Genomic DNA, 18,208 nt, shown 5'->3' with positions numbered 1-18,208 from the left:
AGTTAAATTCTGGAGTCTCACTTTCTTTTGTGTAGCAGGGAACACCTGAATGGTGGTGAGGATCTCGTCTGTTGATGATGACAGAAACAAGATTTGCTTGAAAGTAAATAATCTGAAGTATTGCTTTGTTGAAAATATTCTTCTCTGGTATTCATTTGGGGGAAAAAAAGACTTTGACTATTTAGCTTTTGCTGTTGGTATCCCAGAGATAAAAAGATACTAACAGTCACACATATCTCTGCATTGCCATCCACACCAGCGAGAACACACACATAGACACACGCAAACCCACTACCTAAACAATCTCCTTCCTCCTGCTTCCCCTGTTATGAGAGTACAGGAAGGCTTTGTGGATCAATCTGTTTGCACAACGAAACCTGTTGTGCAAACCTGGTCCTGTTTCTCCAGTTTGTCAGCCTCTGTGGAACCCTGGTAATTCCAAGGAGGACTTTAGGAAGGTTAAGATAGATGGACTGTCCAGGAACAGATGGGAAACCCTCCCTGAGAATTTTTTTTGTCATACTTACCTCAAACTGGGCTACCAGTTACTTGGAGAGCAGGGTAATGGAACAACAAGATAAATATGGGAACTCTCTCTAGTACTCTTGAAAGTGAAAGTATTCATCGCTTATTCATGTTCTGCTCTTTGTGACAGCATAGACTATAGCCCACCAGGCTCCTCTGTCTTATGGAATTCTCCAAGCAAGAATACTGCAGTGGGAGTACTAGTAAGAGTGCTAGTACTCTTGAAAAGTGAAAGTCACTCAGTCGTGTCTGACTCCTTGTGACCCCATTGACTGTAGCCTGCCAGGCTCCTCTGTCCATGGAATTCTCCAGGCAAGAATACTGGAGTGGGTAGCCTATCCCTTCTCCAGGGGGTCTTACCAACCCAGGAATTGAACCGGAGTCTTCCCATTAGGGAAGCCCAGTGTAAATACTACTTTCATATTAAAATAGTTTCATGAGACTTTTTTTTTGTGTGATAAAGCACAAGACTTCAAACTCGTTATGCTTTTTAAGAAGGAACTTAAAACCAATCACATATTACTATTGACCTTACATAAATAAAAAGAATGATAAGGAAAGACTCTAATGCTGGGCAGGATTGGGGGCAGGAGGAGAAGGGGACGACAGAGGATGAGATGGTTGGATGGCATCACCGACTCGATGGACATGGGTTTGGGTAAACTCCGGGAGTTGGTGATGGACAGGGAGGCCTGGCATGCTGCGATTCATGGGGTCGCAAAGAGTCGGACATGACTGAGTGACTGAACTGAACTGAACTGAGCTGAAGGAAATACTATGACATCTGCATGGCAGCAAATTAGATAATTTAGAAGAAGCGGACAAATTCCTAAAAAGACAAACTGCTGAAACTGACTTAAGAATAAATAGATAATCTGAATAGAGATACAACAAGAGATTTAACTAGTAATCAAAAATGTCCCATAAAGAAAAGCCCAGGGCCAGATAGCTTCGCTGGTGAATTGTACCAAACATTTTCAAAAAGCATCTGACTAGATATTCTCCAAAGAAGTTACACAAATAGCTAATAAGCACATGAAAAGATGGTCAACATCATTAGCTATTAGAGGAAAATGTTAAAAACCACAATGAGATACCACTTCACACCCACTATGACATGCTAGAATAAAAATAAAGATAAGCACAAGAAATGATGAGGCCGTGAAGAAATTAGAATCTTCATATTCTGCTGGTAGGAATATAAAATGGTACAGTCACTTTGGTAAACAGTCTGACAGGTCCTCAAAAGGTTAAGTACAGCGTTACTATGTGAGCCAACAAGCCCACTGCTGGCATATACCCGAAAGAATACAAACATTTCCACACAAAAACTTACACATGAATGTTCATAGTGGAATTATCTATATACAAAATCAAATAAGTGGAAATAATTCAATCCAAATGTCCATTAATGACTGAATGGATGAACAAAATATTCTATCTACACATAACAAAATAGTATTCAGCTATAAAGAGTAATGACTTTCTGATACATGGTACAACATGGATGAATATTAATTATGCTAAATGAAAGAAACATACTTCTGTGATTGCACTTATATGAAATGTCCACAATAGGCAAATTCATAGAGACAGAATGTTAATTTGTGGTTGCTTAGGACTGGAAGGAATGGATGGTTAGGAGTGGGCACCTGAGGAGGGTGGAGGTCCTTGTTGATATAATGAAAATATTCTTAAATATATGGTGGTGATGGACGTACACCTCCGTCCAGGTGATAAAGAATCTGCCTGCAATGCACGAGGCCCTCTTTCAATTCCTGGGTCAGGAAGAGCCCCTGGAAAAGGGATAGACTACCCATTCCAGTATTCTTGGGCTTCCCTGGTGGCTCAGATGGTAAAGAATGCACCCGTGGTACGGGAGATGTGTGTTCAATCCTTGGGTTGGGAAGATCCCCTGGAGAAGAGAATGACTACCCACTCCAGTATTCTTGCCTGGAGAATTCCATGGACAGAGGAGCCTGGCAGGCTACAGTCCATGGGGTTGCAAAGAATCGGACACAACTGAGTAACTTAATTATTAATTGAAGTATACACTTTAAATGCATGTGTAATTGAACTAAATCTCAATACTACTGCTATAAAATAAAAACAGCACCCCCTTGGGTGTTCCTTTTTAGGGGTCCTAAGGAACTTTGATGTTCTAGAACTCAGAGACTTGGGTTTCAGCACTGGTAACTGGCTTTGACCTTGGTCAGGTTGATTTTCCTTCTGGGTTTCAGTTTCCTCATCTGAAAAGTGCAGGCGTAGGATTCAGTTCCCTTCACTATGCTGTCTTGGAAGTTTGGAGGATTATACAACTGACATTCAAAATTACATGGACTTGTAAAGCACTTTGGAAATGAGTTTCCAGTGTTGTTTGTGTAGAACTAGTTTAGCCAAGAACACAGCAATTTAAAAATTGATGCCAGGTGTTCTTTGATATACTTGCAGTGTTGCTTGAAAGGCAGAGAACAATTTTCTTCTTTCTGGTAAAAAAAGAGATGCTTACGTGTGTGTGTGTGTGTGTGTGTGTGTGTGTGTATGTGTGTGTGTGTGTGTGTGTGTATTTTTTCTAGAATCTTGTTTTGCTCAAGCTGAAGTGAGTGGCAGCAAGATTTTCCTAATCCTCTGTGCAGGGCCATCTGAACAATCAGTTTCCTCAAATTCTGTGATGGTTAACAATGAGAGGCTACTGCAGAAATGGCTAATGTGGGACACAAGCTGGGTTTCTGAGAGCTAAACTCTAGATAGACCTAGAAGAGTACAGAGCAGAGATAGGCAAAGTCTCTAGAAAAAGCCTGATCGGGCCCAGTCAGCCATAATTAGATAACCTGTTATTGCTACAGCTGAACAGAAGATTGACACTAACATAGTGCTAGAAATCTATCTGACACAGAAAGTCTACAGTTAAATTGTGCTTGCAACCAGGAAGGTATAAGAGCATTTAATTTCTTCAGAATGAAAAGGAATTGAAACAGCATAGGGATAAAAGGAAGGGCAAAGGGCAAAGGAAGGTTAAAAAAGGAACAATTGCACAATCATATGTTGAGTGAAGTGAGTGAAGCCGCTCAGTCATGTCCGACTCTTTGTGACCCCATGGACTGTAGCCTACCATGCTCCTCTGTCCATGGAATTCTCTAGGCAAGAGTACTGGAGTGGGTTGCCGTTTCCTTCTCCAGAGGATCTTCCCGACCCAGGGATCGAACCTGGGTCCTCCCACATTGTAGGCAGATGCTTTACCATCTGAGCCACCAAGGAAGTCCTCATCATATGTTAAGTGTATCCATACGTATAGGTGTAAATAAAACCTAGAACATTTCAGGTAGCAAGTCACCTTTAGGTTTACCATCATTTCTTTTCTCATAAGAAACTTTTGAGGGAGTGGTATTTTCACCCTCATTCTATGAGAAGAAACTTTGAATTGAAGGCTTCCCCAAGGGTAGAGTGGTTCAGTAAGGGGTTAAAATCTTTTATTCCAAAAGCCCAAGTTATTTATAGTATGCATTTCAATGTACTTAGGACATTTTTTGATGCCTCATCTACCTCAGTTATGGCAGGTATATACCAACTTACTAATTAGAAATTTAAAACACAGTGAGTTGACTACCAAGATAGTTCTGTGGCTGTGTGTTCTAAAGCTGCATGTAGATTTTCAGAGCCTACAGAATGTGAGGAGAATTGCCTTTCTCATTTTAAGTTGATATCAGTTTTTAACTATCATACTCCACCGAGATAAGATTTCTGCACAGGTGACCCAAGAAAGTGAAGTTCTAGCAAGACACTGAGGGCATAGGAGTCTGCTGACCCCTAGTGAGAATGATTCCATTAATCATTTTTCCATTAACAATTCTGAGATTCTTCCAAGGTGTTTACTAATGAGAGCCAGAGGCAAAAGCAGTAGGTGAAACTGAAGGTCAGAAATACTTTGCACAATTCGAAAAAACTGTCTTCCCAGGCACAGGAAAGGCCAACATGATTTACTGAGTGATTATTCTCAAGAATGTTACTGCATGCTTTTTCTGCTAAGGTTATGTTTTATAAACTTATTTAGCTTTGGAGGTAAAAGCAGTATTACTTAAAAGTAATTTTAAAAATCATAACTGTTGCTGTGCATAATTTGACTTCCCCTCTCTCCCATTCTCCTGACTCTCCATAGAGAAGGCAACACTGGATGCACTCAGGCAGTGTGGATGTTTTCATATTGCATAAACAAAACAGTCCTATGATGTCTTCTAGAAGGAGAAATCTTTAGCCAACGGTCAGACTATCACTGTCACCCCACATAATTCAAAAGACTGTTCTGTGTTCCTCCACCTCCACAAAATGGAAACAGTATCATCCACTCTGCCTTTATGTCTGTCAGGTGAAAGTGCTTTTAATCTTAACTGAGTACTTTATTTCCATCCGGACATAAATGTTAATTAATAAAATGAAAATATCCCCAAGTAGGCTTATGAATTCTTTGAAAACCTCCTCCAATTGAAAGGTAGCCCACTACTGAAAACAGAAATACCTACTTTGCTTCCCTTTGGTAAAGTGCTAGCTACCGTTTTACCGGAATCTGACTTTCAGCCTCTCATTTTACCTGAACAAAAATTTTTTGTTAAGAATCCGAAGGAGCCAAGATGGAACCTTGAATACCAGCAACCTTGGTTCATGCATTTTTATGTTTTGCTGGTACATTAGAACAGGATCATCTGAGAAACAGGGTTTTTACTCATGCTTTCACCTTTGAACAACAAAACTTCGCCTAAAAAAGAGAAAATCAAACTCAAGGCACAAATGGTGATATCTATCAGTGTGGTCTACTACACAGAAATGAAAACTAGTCAAAACAAGTCTTAATGATCATTATGACTATTTATTTTTTTCCTTGTAAAATGATAGTAACATTTTCTTCTTCTTCCTCTAATTCAGAGATGTGAGAATATAAAGTAAGGTTTATAATAGATGCTGAATGTCCAATAATAAGGGGATGGATAAATAAAATAAGGGACATTTATATGGTGAAGGACTGTAGAATACCTTAGAGGTTCTACCTAAGTCTATGTATATCTTGACATGTATAGATCCAACAAACATACTGTTGAGTGAAAAACAGAAGTTGCAGAGTGGTATATACAGTAACCACTGATGTAAAAATGAGATCCCCACAAGGGAGGATTCTGGGAAGATGGTGGTGGAGGCAGCAGAGTTTTGGTATTTCACTGAATCTCTATTAAAAAATAAAAGTTTCTGAATAGGAAAACCAAAATACTATGAACGTTAGTTACAGCAAAACTAGATATCTCCATGAGCCCCCAAATACAATTAAGGCAACAAGAAACCACTCACAACTGTGAGACTTGGGGGTTATCAAAGTCAGTGTGGGAGAAAGTAAAGGGATGCAAGGGGTAAACAGGCGAATCTCCAAAACAGTCTGGGTACTGATGACAAAGTATGGTGGGCCAGTTGAGAACATCAGCTGAAAGTGGGAAAGGTGGGGATGAGGTTTAGCCCACTGAGTACAAAAGACTCAAGGTTAGGACAAAGGCGTTTGAGTGGTGAGGCATCCCCGAATTCTAGAAACTGGTCTACCAGAGCTCCCTTCCAGGAAAAGGCTCACACTGAGGAGAAATGAGCTGGATAGAAGCAAAACAAAGAGAAAATCCAGATAAAAGTGGGCAGGAGGGTAGAGTCAGAAAATCTCAAAATGCAAGCAGCTTTGTGTTTATTTTTTAACACCATATAAAAACAACAGAGGATGGAATTCTGTGCATTTGGAGAGGCTGCCCTGAACCACTTCTCTTTCTAAGAGTTTTGGAAAACTAATTTCACATAAAAATGAGCAACAGAAATGTATCTAGGTCAACTCCCATACAAAGTTATTATAAGAAGAAAAAAAAGAATAAGGGACAGAATCACATCCTTACAGATAGCAAAAGCATGCCAGAAAATCGTGCCAAAAAAAGGATTAAAACATAATGGTATTTTAAAATGAGTGAGAAGTATTAATAAAATGATACAAGACATGAAAGAAGAACAGAAATCAGAACTGAAAAATCTCAGAAATGGAATAAAATAATTCAGGGAAGAACACAAAATTATAAAAGAAATGACGTCCATATTAGAATGAATGTGAGAAGAAAGGAATACAATAGCTGACACTGTAAGAGAAATAAAAGTTGCAAAAGAGGAAAACTTTCAAGATAAATAAATAAATGAAGTGATTAAGAAGTATTCATCATATATTAATGCATATATATGGAATCTAGAAAGATGGTACTGATGAACCTATTTGCAGAGCAGCAACGGAGACACAGACATAGAGAAAGACTTGTGGACACAGGTGGGAAAGGAGAGGATGGGATGAACAGAGAGAGTAGTATTGAAACATACTCACTACTGTGTGTAAAATAGGTAGCTGGGAGGAATTTGCTGTATGACTCAGGGAGCTCAAACCCAGTGCTCTGAGTATCTAGAGGGGTGGGATGGGGTGGAAGGTTCAAGAGGGAGGGGACATGTGTATGCCCATGGCTGATTTATGTTGATGTATGGTGGAAACCAACACAATATTGTAAAGCAATTATCCTCCAACTAAAAATAAATAAATTTCTCAGCCTTAAAGCCATCTTTTGAGAAACCTCCATGCCATGAGAATGAAGTGGAGGAAGAAGCGAATGCACAGGCTGAAGCACAGAAGAAGAACGATGAGGCAGAGGTCCAAGTAAACCTGTATAGCCATGCAAGCCACAGAAGCAGAACAAGGCAAGGCAGAGGCCAGCGATGCTGCTACAAATTGCTGGACGGCATGCCGACTATCTAGAACTTGTCTCAATGGGTCTGGAACATCCATGGCTATTCTGATCACCTTGACCACCTTTGAGAGACCCACCTTGCTCGTATCAAAGGGGTCCCTTTTGGTCCTTTGTCCTGGACCTGTGATTTTTGGACTAGTTATCTTCTCAATTGTGGCTGAATGTAACATGTATACAATAAATCATCTCTTTCGCTGTCTTAGCCGAAGAAAAAAAAATTGCTAAATTATTTATTCAAGAGATAGGCAAAGTCATTAATGCAGGCAAAGAAGATTTAAGCTATGGATACTGTAAATCCCTGAAGAAGAAAACCAAATCAAGAAAACTGAGCAAATACTAAAAAATTTGTGAGATTATAAAAAAATGTATTTGAAGCCACACATTGAGAGAGCATACTGTGTGCCTGAGAACATCAATGTGCAACAACTGACACGAAGATATAGTCTAGTTAGATGACTAAATTTTATAAAGATGAAAAAAAATCATTTGAACTAGGCAAAAACAGTAAATGACTTATAAGAAAAGGAAAATTAGATTATCATTAAACTTTCAATAACATATTTAAGACACTTAGGGAAAGAAATTACATACCAAGGATTTTTATATCTGGAAAAACACTGACTTTCAAGTATAAAGGACAAGCCAGCTTGTTATTAACATGCAAGAATTCAGGGACTATTGTTCCCACGAGTCCTTTCAGAGGAATGAACTTTAGATAGTAACTCGACTAGAGAAACATCTGCATAAGGGCTGGTGGTGAACATCAGTCTTATAGTTGCTGATGAAACTAAAACTAAATGAGGGTGCAAAGGGAATGTATATATTGTATGTAATGGCTCTATGCTCAAATAATACAGCACAATGATTAAAAAGTGTAGAGATATGGGGAAAGCATATTCAAAAAACAATTTAACTGCTCTCAAGGATTATAAAATATATTAATAATAGTACATCAAAAATGTAAAAACTGGACAAAACTATGGTGTTTGGAAATATCCAGTTGGATGATAAAGTTATAAAGCAATACAAGAAAATGATTATAGTAACAGGCAGGGTTTTTTTTTCCTTTTTTTAGGGAGAAGGAGGAGTTTTTGACAGAATGGAGCATGTGGATGAGACTTTGGGAGTAGCCACCAATCTGCTCCTTTTTGAACATAGCCCTGTTCCTCTGGACTATGTTTACAAAGATGTTCAGCTTTCAATAGCTGATAAAACTATACATTTATTTTGTGTGGTTTTCTGAATTTGTCTCCTTTTACCAGGAAAAGATTTAAAAATTACCCATAGATAATACTACACATCATTAGATTCATAGACAATGAAGTGAATGTAAAAGTATAAAATTTGACAAAGCTAATATCCATCAAGTTCACATGAATGGTTCCCTCTAGAGAGGTAGAAGGAAAATGGAACTGGGATCAGGGGAGGCCAAAGCGCCTTTTTTGTTTATTTGTCACAGTGTAATTCCATAAAAGGAAGATGATGCAATTACATCAAAATGTTAGCAATAGTCAGATTGGGACATTGCAAACACATGTATTTGTGTAGTATCTTCTCTTAGTTTTTATTTTTAATTAAAAAAATGAGCTTATGAGTGTACATTGTGACTGTAAGTAATAAATTTTCTAAACGTGCATTGATGCCATTGACACAGCATTTGTCAAGTCAAAGATAAAACTATCATGAGTCCAACTATCTTACTTAAAAATAATAATGTAGGCATCTTCGAAGAATTAGTTCCTTAACATTAAGTAAATGAAAATTTGACTCAATGAAGTCTACTTGTGATTGTACACCTAAGAATATTCTAATATAAGGGAAATAGAATCAATATTTTCATTCTGATGAAATTTAAAACAACTATACAATTTGCTTAAGGGCTTCCCGGGTAGCTCAATGGTAGAGAATCCACTTGCCAATGCAGGAGATGCAGGTTCAATCCCTGGATCGGGAAGATACCCTGGAGAAGGAAATGGCAACCCACTCCAGTATTCTTGCCTGGCAAATCCCATGGACAGAGGAGCCTGGTGGGCTATAGTCCACGGGGTCGCAAAAGAGCAAAACACAATTTAGCAACTACACAACAACAACAGCATACAATTTGTTTAAACCACAGATCATTTCCTTCTTTTGCAGGATGTGTAAGGGATTTTATTGAGATCCAATTTATATCAATGGAATGTTCTCAGATTATTTTCCCATTTGGAATTTTAAGATCCATTGTCTTTTCAGACTAAATAAAGCTCTGTGTTAGAAGGGATGTATGTGCATTTGAGAATGTATATGTGGTTAAATTAACATAAATCATTGAAAATTATTTATTATTTATTTTTTTACCTTCCTGGTACTTAAGGTCATGATCACCAGGTGGGCAAATCATTATAAATGATTTGTAAAAAAAAATTAGCCATTTGACATTTTACTCCCTAAATGTCCATAGCAATCTCATTCTGCTATGACAGAAAATGAATGTTTGGGGAAAAAAATACCTAGAGTCTTCTTTTGTGTGTTTCTTTTAATTCTTATGATCCCCATAAGAATATCAACTCACAGAAAGAACACAGATTCTCCTCTGTAAACTCATATAGGGTATAAATTCACTCATGATGGCTCATGAGAAAAGAATCAGACCCATAGCCAAGTGACCCTTTTTACATTACCAGGCAAGTAGCTGCACAGTCTCTGCATTGAGATCTGGACCGTCGAGTTGTGAACTTGAGCGAGCTGCTCAATCACAGACACCACCAGCACACACCCTGCAGGGAGCAGAAGAGAAGTCAGCTATGTCACGTGGAAAGCTTCTCTGGAGGACTGGAAGAAGGAAGGGGGATATATGTGTGTCCTTAAGAACACAAACCTTCCCAAAACAGAGAACTTTTCTTTGCCATGATTTTTATAATCAACCACATGAGTGAGTGCGCTGAGTTTTTAGTGAAATATGATATGAAAATTGTGACTTTGGGGGTCAGAAAGACAGGTTATCCGCTGACTTTTGTCACTTTTAAGCTATGTGACTTCAGGGAAGTGATTGAATCTTGCTTTATTTCCATTTCATTTTGATCATATGGGGGAAAGAGGTGCCATTTGTAGGAGTTAGTGTGTAGAAGACAGCCAGCCAGCACTGAGGACAAGCTCAGTGGACACTGGCCTTTGCTGTCTGCTCTCCCTCCCTTCTGCAGTAGACAGCTTCACTGTGAATAGGATCATTTCTACCTTACACATGCTCAGCTTATGATCTGGGCTCAGATTTTTAATTGCAGAAAAGCAGTGGAAATAGCCCAACATGTGGAGTCAGAAAGCCTGGGACTGAGTCCTGCCCTTGAATCTTGAACCTATCATGCATCCTTTCTAAGCCTTGGCTTCCTCACTGCAAAGTAGTTAAGTTTCCTGTAGGGCTGCTGTGATGATTAAATGAGATAATAGTACAAATGAAGATGCCTTTGAAATCATAACACCATTGTAAAATATTATTTTACCTCCCAGCTATAAAGCACTCTGCTTAAAAGCATCTACCAATACAATGTGTCTAGAAGGAACCTTGGATTAAATTAAGAATATATTCCTCAAGCTACCTTGATGTATGATAATGGTTAAGGCTCAGAATTGCTAGGTTAACACCCCGAGAAGGTTCTGTCACCAGCCTAAATTGCCAGGGAAGCCCAAACCTTCTTTGTCCAAAAGGAGGGAACTCTCTTCTATACACAAGGGGTTGGTTGGTCAAAGATCAGTAACTCTGAGATGAAACTGTTCGGCTTCTTTGAGATAAGAGGAATGGCATTTGTTAGCAGAGGCTGGTTTCCAAGGAGGCAAAAGAAGGACTATATCTAAAATAAAGAAGTTCCAGGGTGGCTGGCCCAGCAATCAGCTCACTATTATCCATCTGCTCAAGGAGCTGGGGACCCAAGTTCACATGCAGCGTCGTTAAAACCAAATTCCCACTAGGAATCCTTAAGGGAAAGTGGCTGATAACAGATGTGAATAGTACAACTGGGCTTCTCTAGACAGAAAGAAATTAAACCTCCTATAGAATGAGAGATTGCCAACAAAGAAAGAGAGACTTCCACCTTTCTAGACACTGCAACACCTGATCAGGCTTTGGCCTCAGTTGTTCTGTACCCTTCAGCAAAGTTGGGCTCACCAAATCTGAGATAGTTCAACCTTGATAGCCACAGTCTTACTGCTCTGGGAGCACCTTCCCCTGGGGCATTCAACTTCAATTACCAAGGTGGATTTGATGTGCTTTTAACCTAATCCATGCATTGAGGGCTTTATTACATTGCAGTGAATTCAGTAGCTGATACTTATTAGCACTTTACAGTCTTAAAAACATTTTCATATATATTTTGTTTTATTTTACCAATAACTTTTCAAGAAAGGGGGCTTCTCTGATGACTCAGAAAGTAAAGAATCTGCCTACAGTGTGGGAGACTGGGGTTCAATCCCTGGGTTGGGAAGATCCCCTGGAGAAGGGAATGGCTACCCACTCCTGTATTCTTGCCTGGAGAATGCCATGGACAGAGGAGCCTGATGGGCTACAGCCCATGGGGTCACAAAGAGTCAGACACAACTGAGCAACTAACACTTTTTCAAAAGATGGATGCAATGCAATCTCATTTCAGAATATTTTAAAAATATACAGCAGTATTAAAAAGATAAACATCACTTAAATCATCCAGAGATAAACAAAACTCACTTTTAAACACATAAAATATATATAATATACGTGAATATTTTTAACATTTATAATGCACTTTTCAATCTTGATTTATGTCTCTGCTAATCACTTGTTAAGTTAGGTGGAGCTAAATACATTTTAATAACTGCAATTTAAAATAATTATAAGTAATTATATTGCAATGTAATAAGAGGATGCAGTGTGGTATAGTTGAAAAGGGAGAAGCTTTGAAATAAAAAAATAAGCTTTTTAAAAAAACAAAGTTCAAATACTGGATCGGTCACTTAAAATGGTATAACTTTGAACAAGTTACCTAACCTTCTGGAACTTCTTATTAAGCGTTTACGAAGAAGACATACATGTGGCTAACAAACACATGAAAAGATCTCATCACTAATTATCAGAGAAATGCAAATCAAAACCACAATGAGGTACCATTTCATGCTATTTAGAATGGCTGCTATCAAAAAGTCTACAAACAATAAATGCTGGAGAGGGTGTGGAGAAAAGGGAACCCTCTTACACTGTTGGTGGGAATGCAAACTAGTACAGCCACTATGGAGAACAGTGTGGAGATTCCTTAAAAAACTGGGAATAGAACTGTCATATGACCCAGCAATCCCACTGCTGGGCATACACAATGAGGAAACCAGAATTGAAAGAGACACGTGTACCCCAATGTTCATCGCAGCACTGTTTACAATAGCTAGGACATGGAAGCAACCTAGATGTCCATCAGCAGACGAATGGATAAGAAAGCTGTGGTACATATACACAATGGAATATTACTCAGCTATTAAAAAGAACACATTTGAGTCAGTTCTAATGAAGTGGATGAAACTGGAGCCTATTATACAGAGTGAAGTAAGTCAGAAAGAAAAACACCAATACAGTATATTTACACATATGAATAGAATTTAGAAAGATGGTAATGATGACCCTATATGCAAGACAGCACAAAGATATAAAGAACAGACTTTTGGACTCTGTAGGAGAAGGCTAGGGTGGGGTGATTTGAAAGAAAAACATTGAAACATGTATATTACCATATGTGACACAGATGACCAGTCCAAGTTCAACGCATGAAACAGGGCACTCAAAGCCAGTGCATTGGGACAACTCAGAGGGATGGGATGGGGAGGAAGGTCGGGGGGAGGTTTGGGACAGAGGACGCATGTACACCCATGGCTGATTCCTGTCAATGTACGGCAAAAACCACCACAATATTGTAAAGTAATTAGCCTCCAATTAAAATAAACAAATTAATTAAAAAAAAAAAGAGTTTACAGTTAGAGCATAAGTTCCTTGCATAAGTTCCTTGTGGGCAGGATTGGGGTTTTCCTATTTCTAACTTTGAGTGCCTGGCTTGGAGAAAGGAGATAAGAGATATTAGCTGACTCGAAGCAAACTGACTAGAGAGCCACCTGAGGGACACTTCAGTTGTCACTTGGTGGAGATGTCCATAGAAAAGGGTTAATGGATGCAACTGACTTTGTGTTCTGGCTCAGTTATCTCACGGATGACATTGCTAACTCTGTTCCATCTCATTACAGGACATGGCTCCACTTCTCATCCTGCTGTGCAACAACCAGCACCCTCTCTTAAGTCAACCAGCAGATTCTATAGCAAATAGTCACAACACACAGCTCAGGATCAAAGAAGAATGTAGTAGAGGTTGGGTTGAGCTCTTGCATAGCAGTCACTTCATAGCGTCTCATCAATGAGTTGCAGCATTTGTCACCCAGAGTGGACTTGAAACACACAGTTATGTATTTGTTTTCATCTTTGGCATGGAAGGACAAATGCAAAGAGAATTGTGCTGCCTGAGACCAACCTGCTTCTTTGTCTTTACAGAGGTGAGGTTTTCTTTTACTCAGAGCAGTCCCAACAAGAACTGATGACTTTCATGGCTCCTTAGCACTACTTGCTTAAATAGGAAATCATTAGATAGTGCTACTTGGCAAGTCCTAAATAAAAAAGAACCCCTTCCCCCTAAAATTTAACTGTCTCTAAAGATTGGGTGTACCTTGCCACTATCGCCATTCTGCCTAGCGAAGAGTTGTTATGATCAAAAGAACGGCAGAAAAGCAGGTAATGGGGCTTGAAATATGTAAATGCCCATTCTGGGCTCAGCTTTGATTTGAGTCCCACTCACTTGGACATCCCCGCCCATTTCCACTGAGCTCAACTCCCCTTGGGTTGTTAATTTAGGGTCTGCAGTGAGGTGTGTCCTGAATCCTTTAGTAACAAGAATAGAGAAATTGACTCTGCTATAGTTTCTAATAAGAGGTTTCACTGTCTTGACAGGCTGAAAAAATGTTTTCCCTTGGAGAAATGCATGAGCAGAGTAATTCTTCCCATTATAGACTATTCTCTGGCTGCTAATAAAAAGGCCTGGGTTTGCTGAAGCAAGTTTGTCCAAGCTACTGTTCATTTAGGAAGTGATGAGAGTGGGTGAGAACTATGTATTTTGCTCAGTGGTCACCATCTGAAATCTCCCATATGGAAAATCTCTTCTCACCTAGCAACTGAAAATAATGAGTATAATAGAAACAGACACCCCTGACATTGTAAGAAAAGAAGCAAATAGGCTAGAATAAAAACACCTGCCACAGGAATCTGCTTCTAGACACACATCTTAGGTAGACTGCAGACTGTACCATGGAATCTTTGAAATGAAGCAGAACTCTCGAAACTCTAATTATAATCATATCTGCGCTGGCTGGAGATGTGGCCAACTGCAGAGAGAGGTCTATTAGATTTCCCATTTGTCTGAAGCCTACACTTCATCGAGAAGCCTTGAAAGCACCTGGCAGTTGTCAGAACCAGGGTTGGAGTGACAACGCTTCCTTTTTGACCCTGAGTTGGGGCATAAATAATTCATCACATGGCTAGAATATTCTCTGCAGATTTCAAAGAGTTTTGCATACATTTTCATCTCATTTAAACTTCACAACAACTTGACTCATCCCTGTAGGAATTATTCCTATGCTGTAGGAATTATTGCTACATCGTACAGACCAGTAGTCAGAGGCTCAGGGAAGTTAGGTGCCTTGCCAAGTATATAGCTAGTGAGCAAGGGAACTGAGACTGGAACTCAGTATGTAGTCTGAGTCCCTTCTGGATGCCAGGCACAATGCTGAGCTGTGAGTACGCGCTGAGAACAAACTGATATGGTTCCTGCCCTCTCAGAGATTATACTCCTTTAGGGAAGTGATCATAAACAAGTAGGCACATATGCATTTATAAACAATTTTAGGTCCAATGAAGAAAAGGAACAGGGTGAAGTAACAGAAGGCAATGAGAATGAAGATGGTGTAAAACTTAGCTAGAACTGATAGAGAAGGCTTCTCTGAAGAACACACACAAAAATGGCTAATATAATAGAGAGGAGCAAGCAGTTTGAGGGGCCAGGAAGGCTTTGTAGGCAGGAGGAGCTGATACCCATTTAATGGCAATGAGACTGGGAAAACCTGGCATTAGGAGATGAGGTGCAGACTCAGGTGTAGGTCAGGTCCGTGGGTTTTGTAGATGGCAAAAGAGATAAGGATTCAACTTGAGAGGAATGGGGAGCTGTGAATAGGTTTTGAGGAGGGGGCTGTTTCCATTTGATCTGTGCCTTAAAAATATCATGCTGGCTGTCCCGAGAAGGAAGGATCTTAGAGGGCAAATATGGGGTCAGAGAGATGAAGAAGGAGGCTGTTTTGGTCCTGGGGAGAGATGATGGTTTATTGGATAGAGTAACAAGTGACAGTGGGGGTGGAGGAAAATGGACAAATCTGGGATCTACTGTGGAAGTTGACCCAAGGGGATTTATTAATGAACTGATGAGAAATGTGAGGAAAGTAGAATCAAGGATGACTCTTTCATTTTTGGTTTGGGTACCAGAGAAGTGTAGAACACAGGTTTTAGAGTCACAGCCCACCCAGATTTTTGCCCTTGCATCCTTGTCGGACCAGCATGACATTTTCAAGTTCATTTCCCATATGACCCATCTCCCCCAGTCCGGTGCCCCTTCACAAATGCCTAAATTCTGTTCTCAAATTTTCCTAATCGGGTGGGAGCAGAGGATATAGTTTTATATGTTGTAATTCTAAGCAACAACCTCTATCCCGAGACTTTCACACTTTGGTGAAAAGGAAATAAGAAAGAAAGGTAGGAAAACAACCACCTAAAATGATCCTACAGCCAGCCTTGTTTCCCTAAGATATTAGTTACCAAGCCAGATAGGGTAGCACATACCCCAGCTGTGAATACTACTCTTTCACCTTTTTTTCTGCTTTCTTCTCTCAGTCTGGACATGGATAAGGTGAGAGAGTAGGAAAGGAAAAGAGAAAGGAGGGGAGGAAAGAGAAGGGAGAAGCCATGGTATAGTAGAGAGTGAAGAATTTGGGGCTCAGAGAGACCTGGATTCAAATCTTGCTTCTATCCCTTATGAGTTGTTATATTTGGCAGGATTGTTAACCTCTCTGAACCCAGATTTTGGTACCCACAGAACAGAATAATAAAGCCCCCTTGTGTGGTATACATTAAAAATGGTCACAGACATTTTACACTTCCTCCCATGAAGAGGTGATGTCTATTTTCCAGCCCTTTGAATCTGGCCATATGACCTTCCTTTGATCAGTAGAATGTAGAAGTGACAGCTTTTCAGATCCAACTCTAGACCCCAAGAGGCCTTGCATCTTCCATTTTTCCCATTTAGAATTTCACAGCCATGAGCTTGAGCTAGTCTGCTGGAGAGGCCACATGAAGGGAAAGTCCAGCAATAATCTGCCAACTACCAGGTTTGTGAATGTGTGTGCGTTAGTTGCCATGAGGCCATTCTAAATATCCAGCTCATCATTCCACCATCTATCGACTGAGTGCAGCAGCAGAAGTGAGCCTACCTAAGACCAGCTCAAGGGCCACTGAACAATGCCCAGTCAAAAAATGCCAACCCACAGGATTGGGAGCTAATAAATGATTACCGTGTCAGTGCACAGAGGCTTGTAATTCGGCAAAGGCTATCTGAAAACCTGGCAAAAGTCTTGTGAAGATTAAGTGATACAACACATAGAATGCACAGGATGCCTGGCACAGTAAATGTTTAGGGTTAGTTTCTACCCCACCTACTGAGACCATCATAGGGTAAAGAACATATCTTCCATGACTCTTTTTTAAAAATAGAAGCTCAGAAACCTATTTTTGAAAAACATGTAATATCGCCAATCTTTTTACTTTTCTACGGTTGAACTTACTTTTATTATAGATATCTTTTATTTTCAATGTATTTGGGCAGATTAGGCTCTGTGTCCTAAACCAATCATCACCTGAAATATTATTTTTATGAGAAAATGCTCAGTGAGTTTCAAACTTCCATCTCTCCCAAAAACACTGGCAGTGAAAGAGGCACTATATTGGACAATTACTGGTGAGAACAAGGCTAAGGGCATGCAAGTGGGGGCAGAGTCCAAGCAAAGCAGCAAGAGGAAATTAGCAGACTGTGCTGAGAAATACAGAATAGTGGGCTTGGCTAATTTAGAAATACATAAAAAACAATGATAAAGAAATGTCAGTGAAGACACTGGGAGTCAATCCATCCTGTTCTTATTCAGTGCATACTTACTGGCAACCACTATGTGCTCAGAGGTTTGAGTATACAAAGAATAAGAGAAATCACAGAACACTAGGAAATGCTGGAGATTAGAAAAATAATCTACTCCTTGCAACCTGCAAGTGTTTGGTGGAGGGACCTGTTAGTGCTTTGGGAACACATAGGAAGAAGAAACTAAGGCTGCCTTTGGTAAGTAGTGACATTTTCCTGGAGGAGTTGAGTGTTAGAAGATGGGAGGAGCTTATCTGACAAAAAAAAAAAAGGCAGGAAAGGACTTCAGGAAGAGAGTAGCAGTATTTCTAAAGATCTGAATATGAGAATGAGAAGAGCTGGCCAAGACTAGAGCCCAGGCTCCATGGGAAAGGAAGAGTAAGAAAGTTAAGAAGGAGATAGATCATGAAGAGGCTTGAAGGTCAGATTACAGACCACCAGCTTCATGCTCTAGAATATGCTGCTGCTGCTGCTAAGTCGCTTTAGTCGTGTCCGACTCTGTGCGACCCCATAGACCGCAGCCCACCAGGCTCCTCTGTCCCTGGGATTCTCCAGGCAAGAATACTGGAGAGGGTTGCCATTTCCTTCTTCGCTAGAATATAGATCAATGGTTTTCAAACATTT

At 39.7% G+C, this 18,208-nt stretch overlaps 1 protein-coding gene across 1 annotated transcript in view; it reads right to left on the bottom strand.

Annotated features, from left to right (window-relative positions):
* The window catches only part of AOAH (acyloxyacyl hydrolase), a 176,446-nt gene that overhangs the window by 146,770 nt on the left and 11,468 nt on the right, over nucleotides 1–18,208 (bottom strand). The window contains exon 2 of the mRNA XM_081534203.1: nucleotides 9,983–10,078. Within this exon, the coding sequence (XP_081390329.1) occupies nucleotides 9,983–10,078 (96 nt within the window). The remainder of the gene's footprint in view (nucleotides 1–9,982; nucleotides 10,079–18,208) is intronic.

The sequence above is a fragment of the Giraffa tippelskirchi genome, chromosome 10 (assembly GCF_054371585.1).
Source record: "Giraffa tippelskirchi isolate mGirTip1 chromosome 10, T2T-mGirTip1v1.2.pri, whole genome shotgun sequence".
In the NCBI taxonomy this organism is placed as follows: Eukaryota; Metazoa; Chordata; class Mammalia; order Artiodactyla; family Giraffidae; genus Giraffa; species Giraffa tippelskirchi.
Note: the sequence above shows the minus strand (reverse complement) of the source record. Positions and strands in the feature narration are given on the sequence as shown.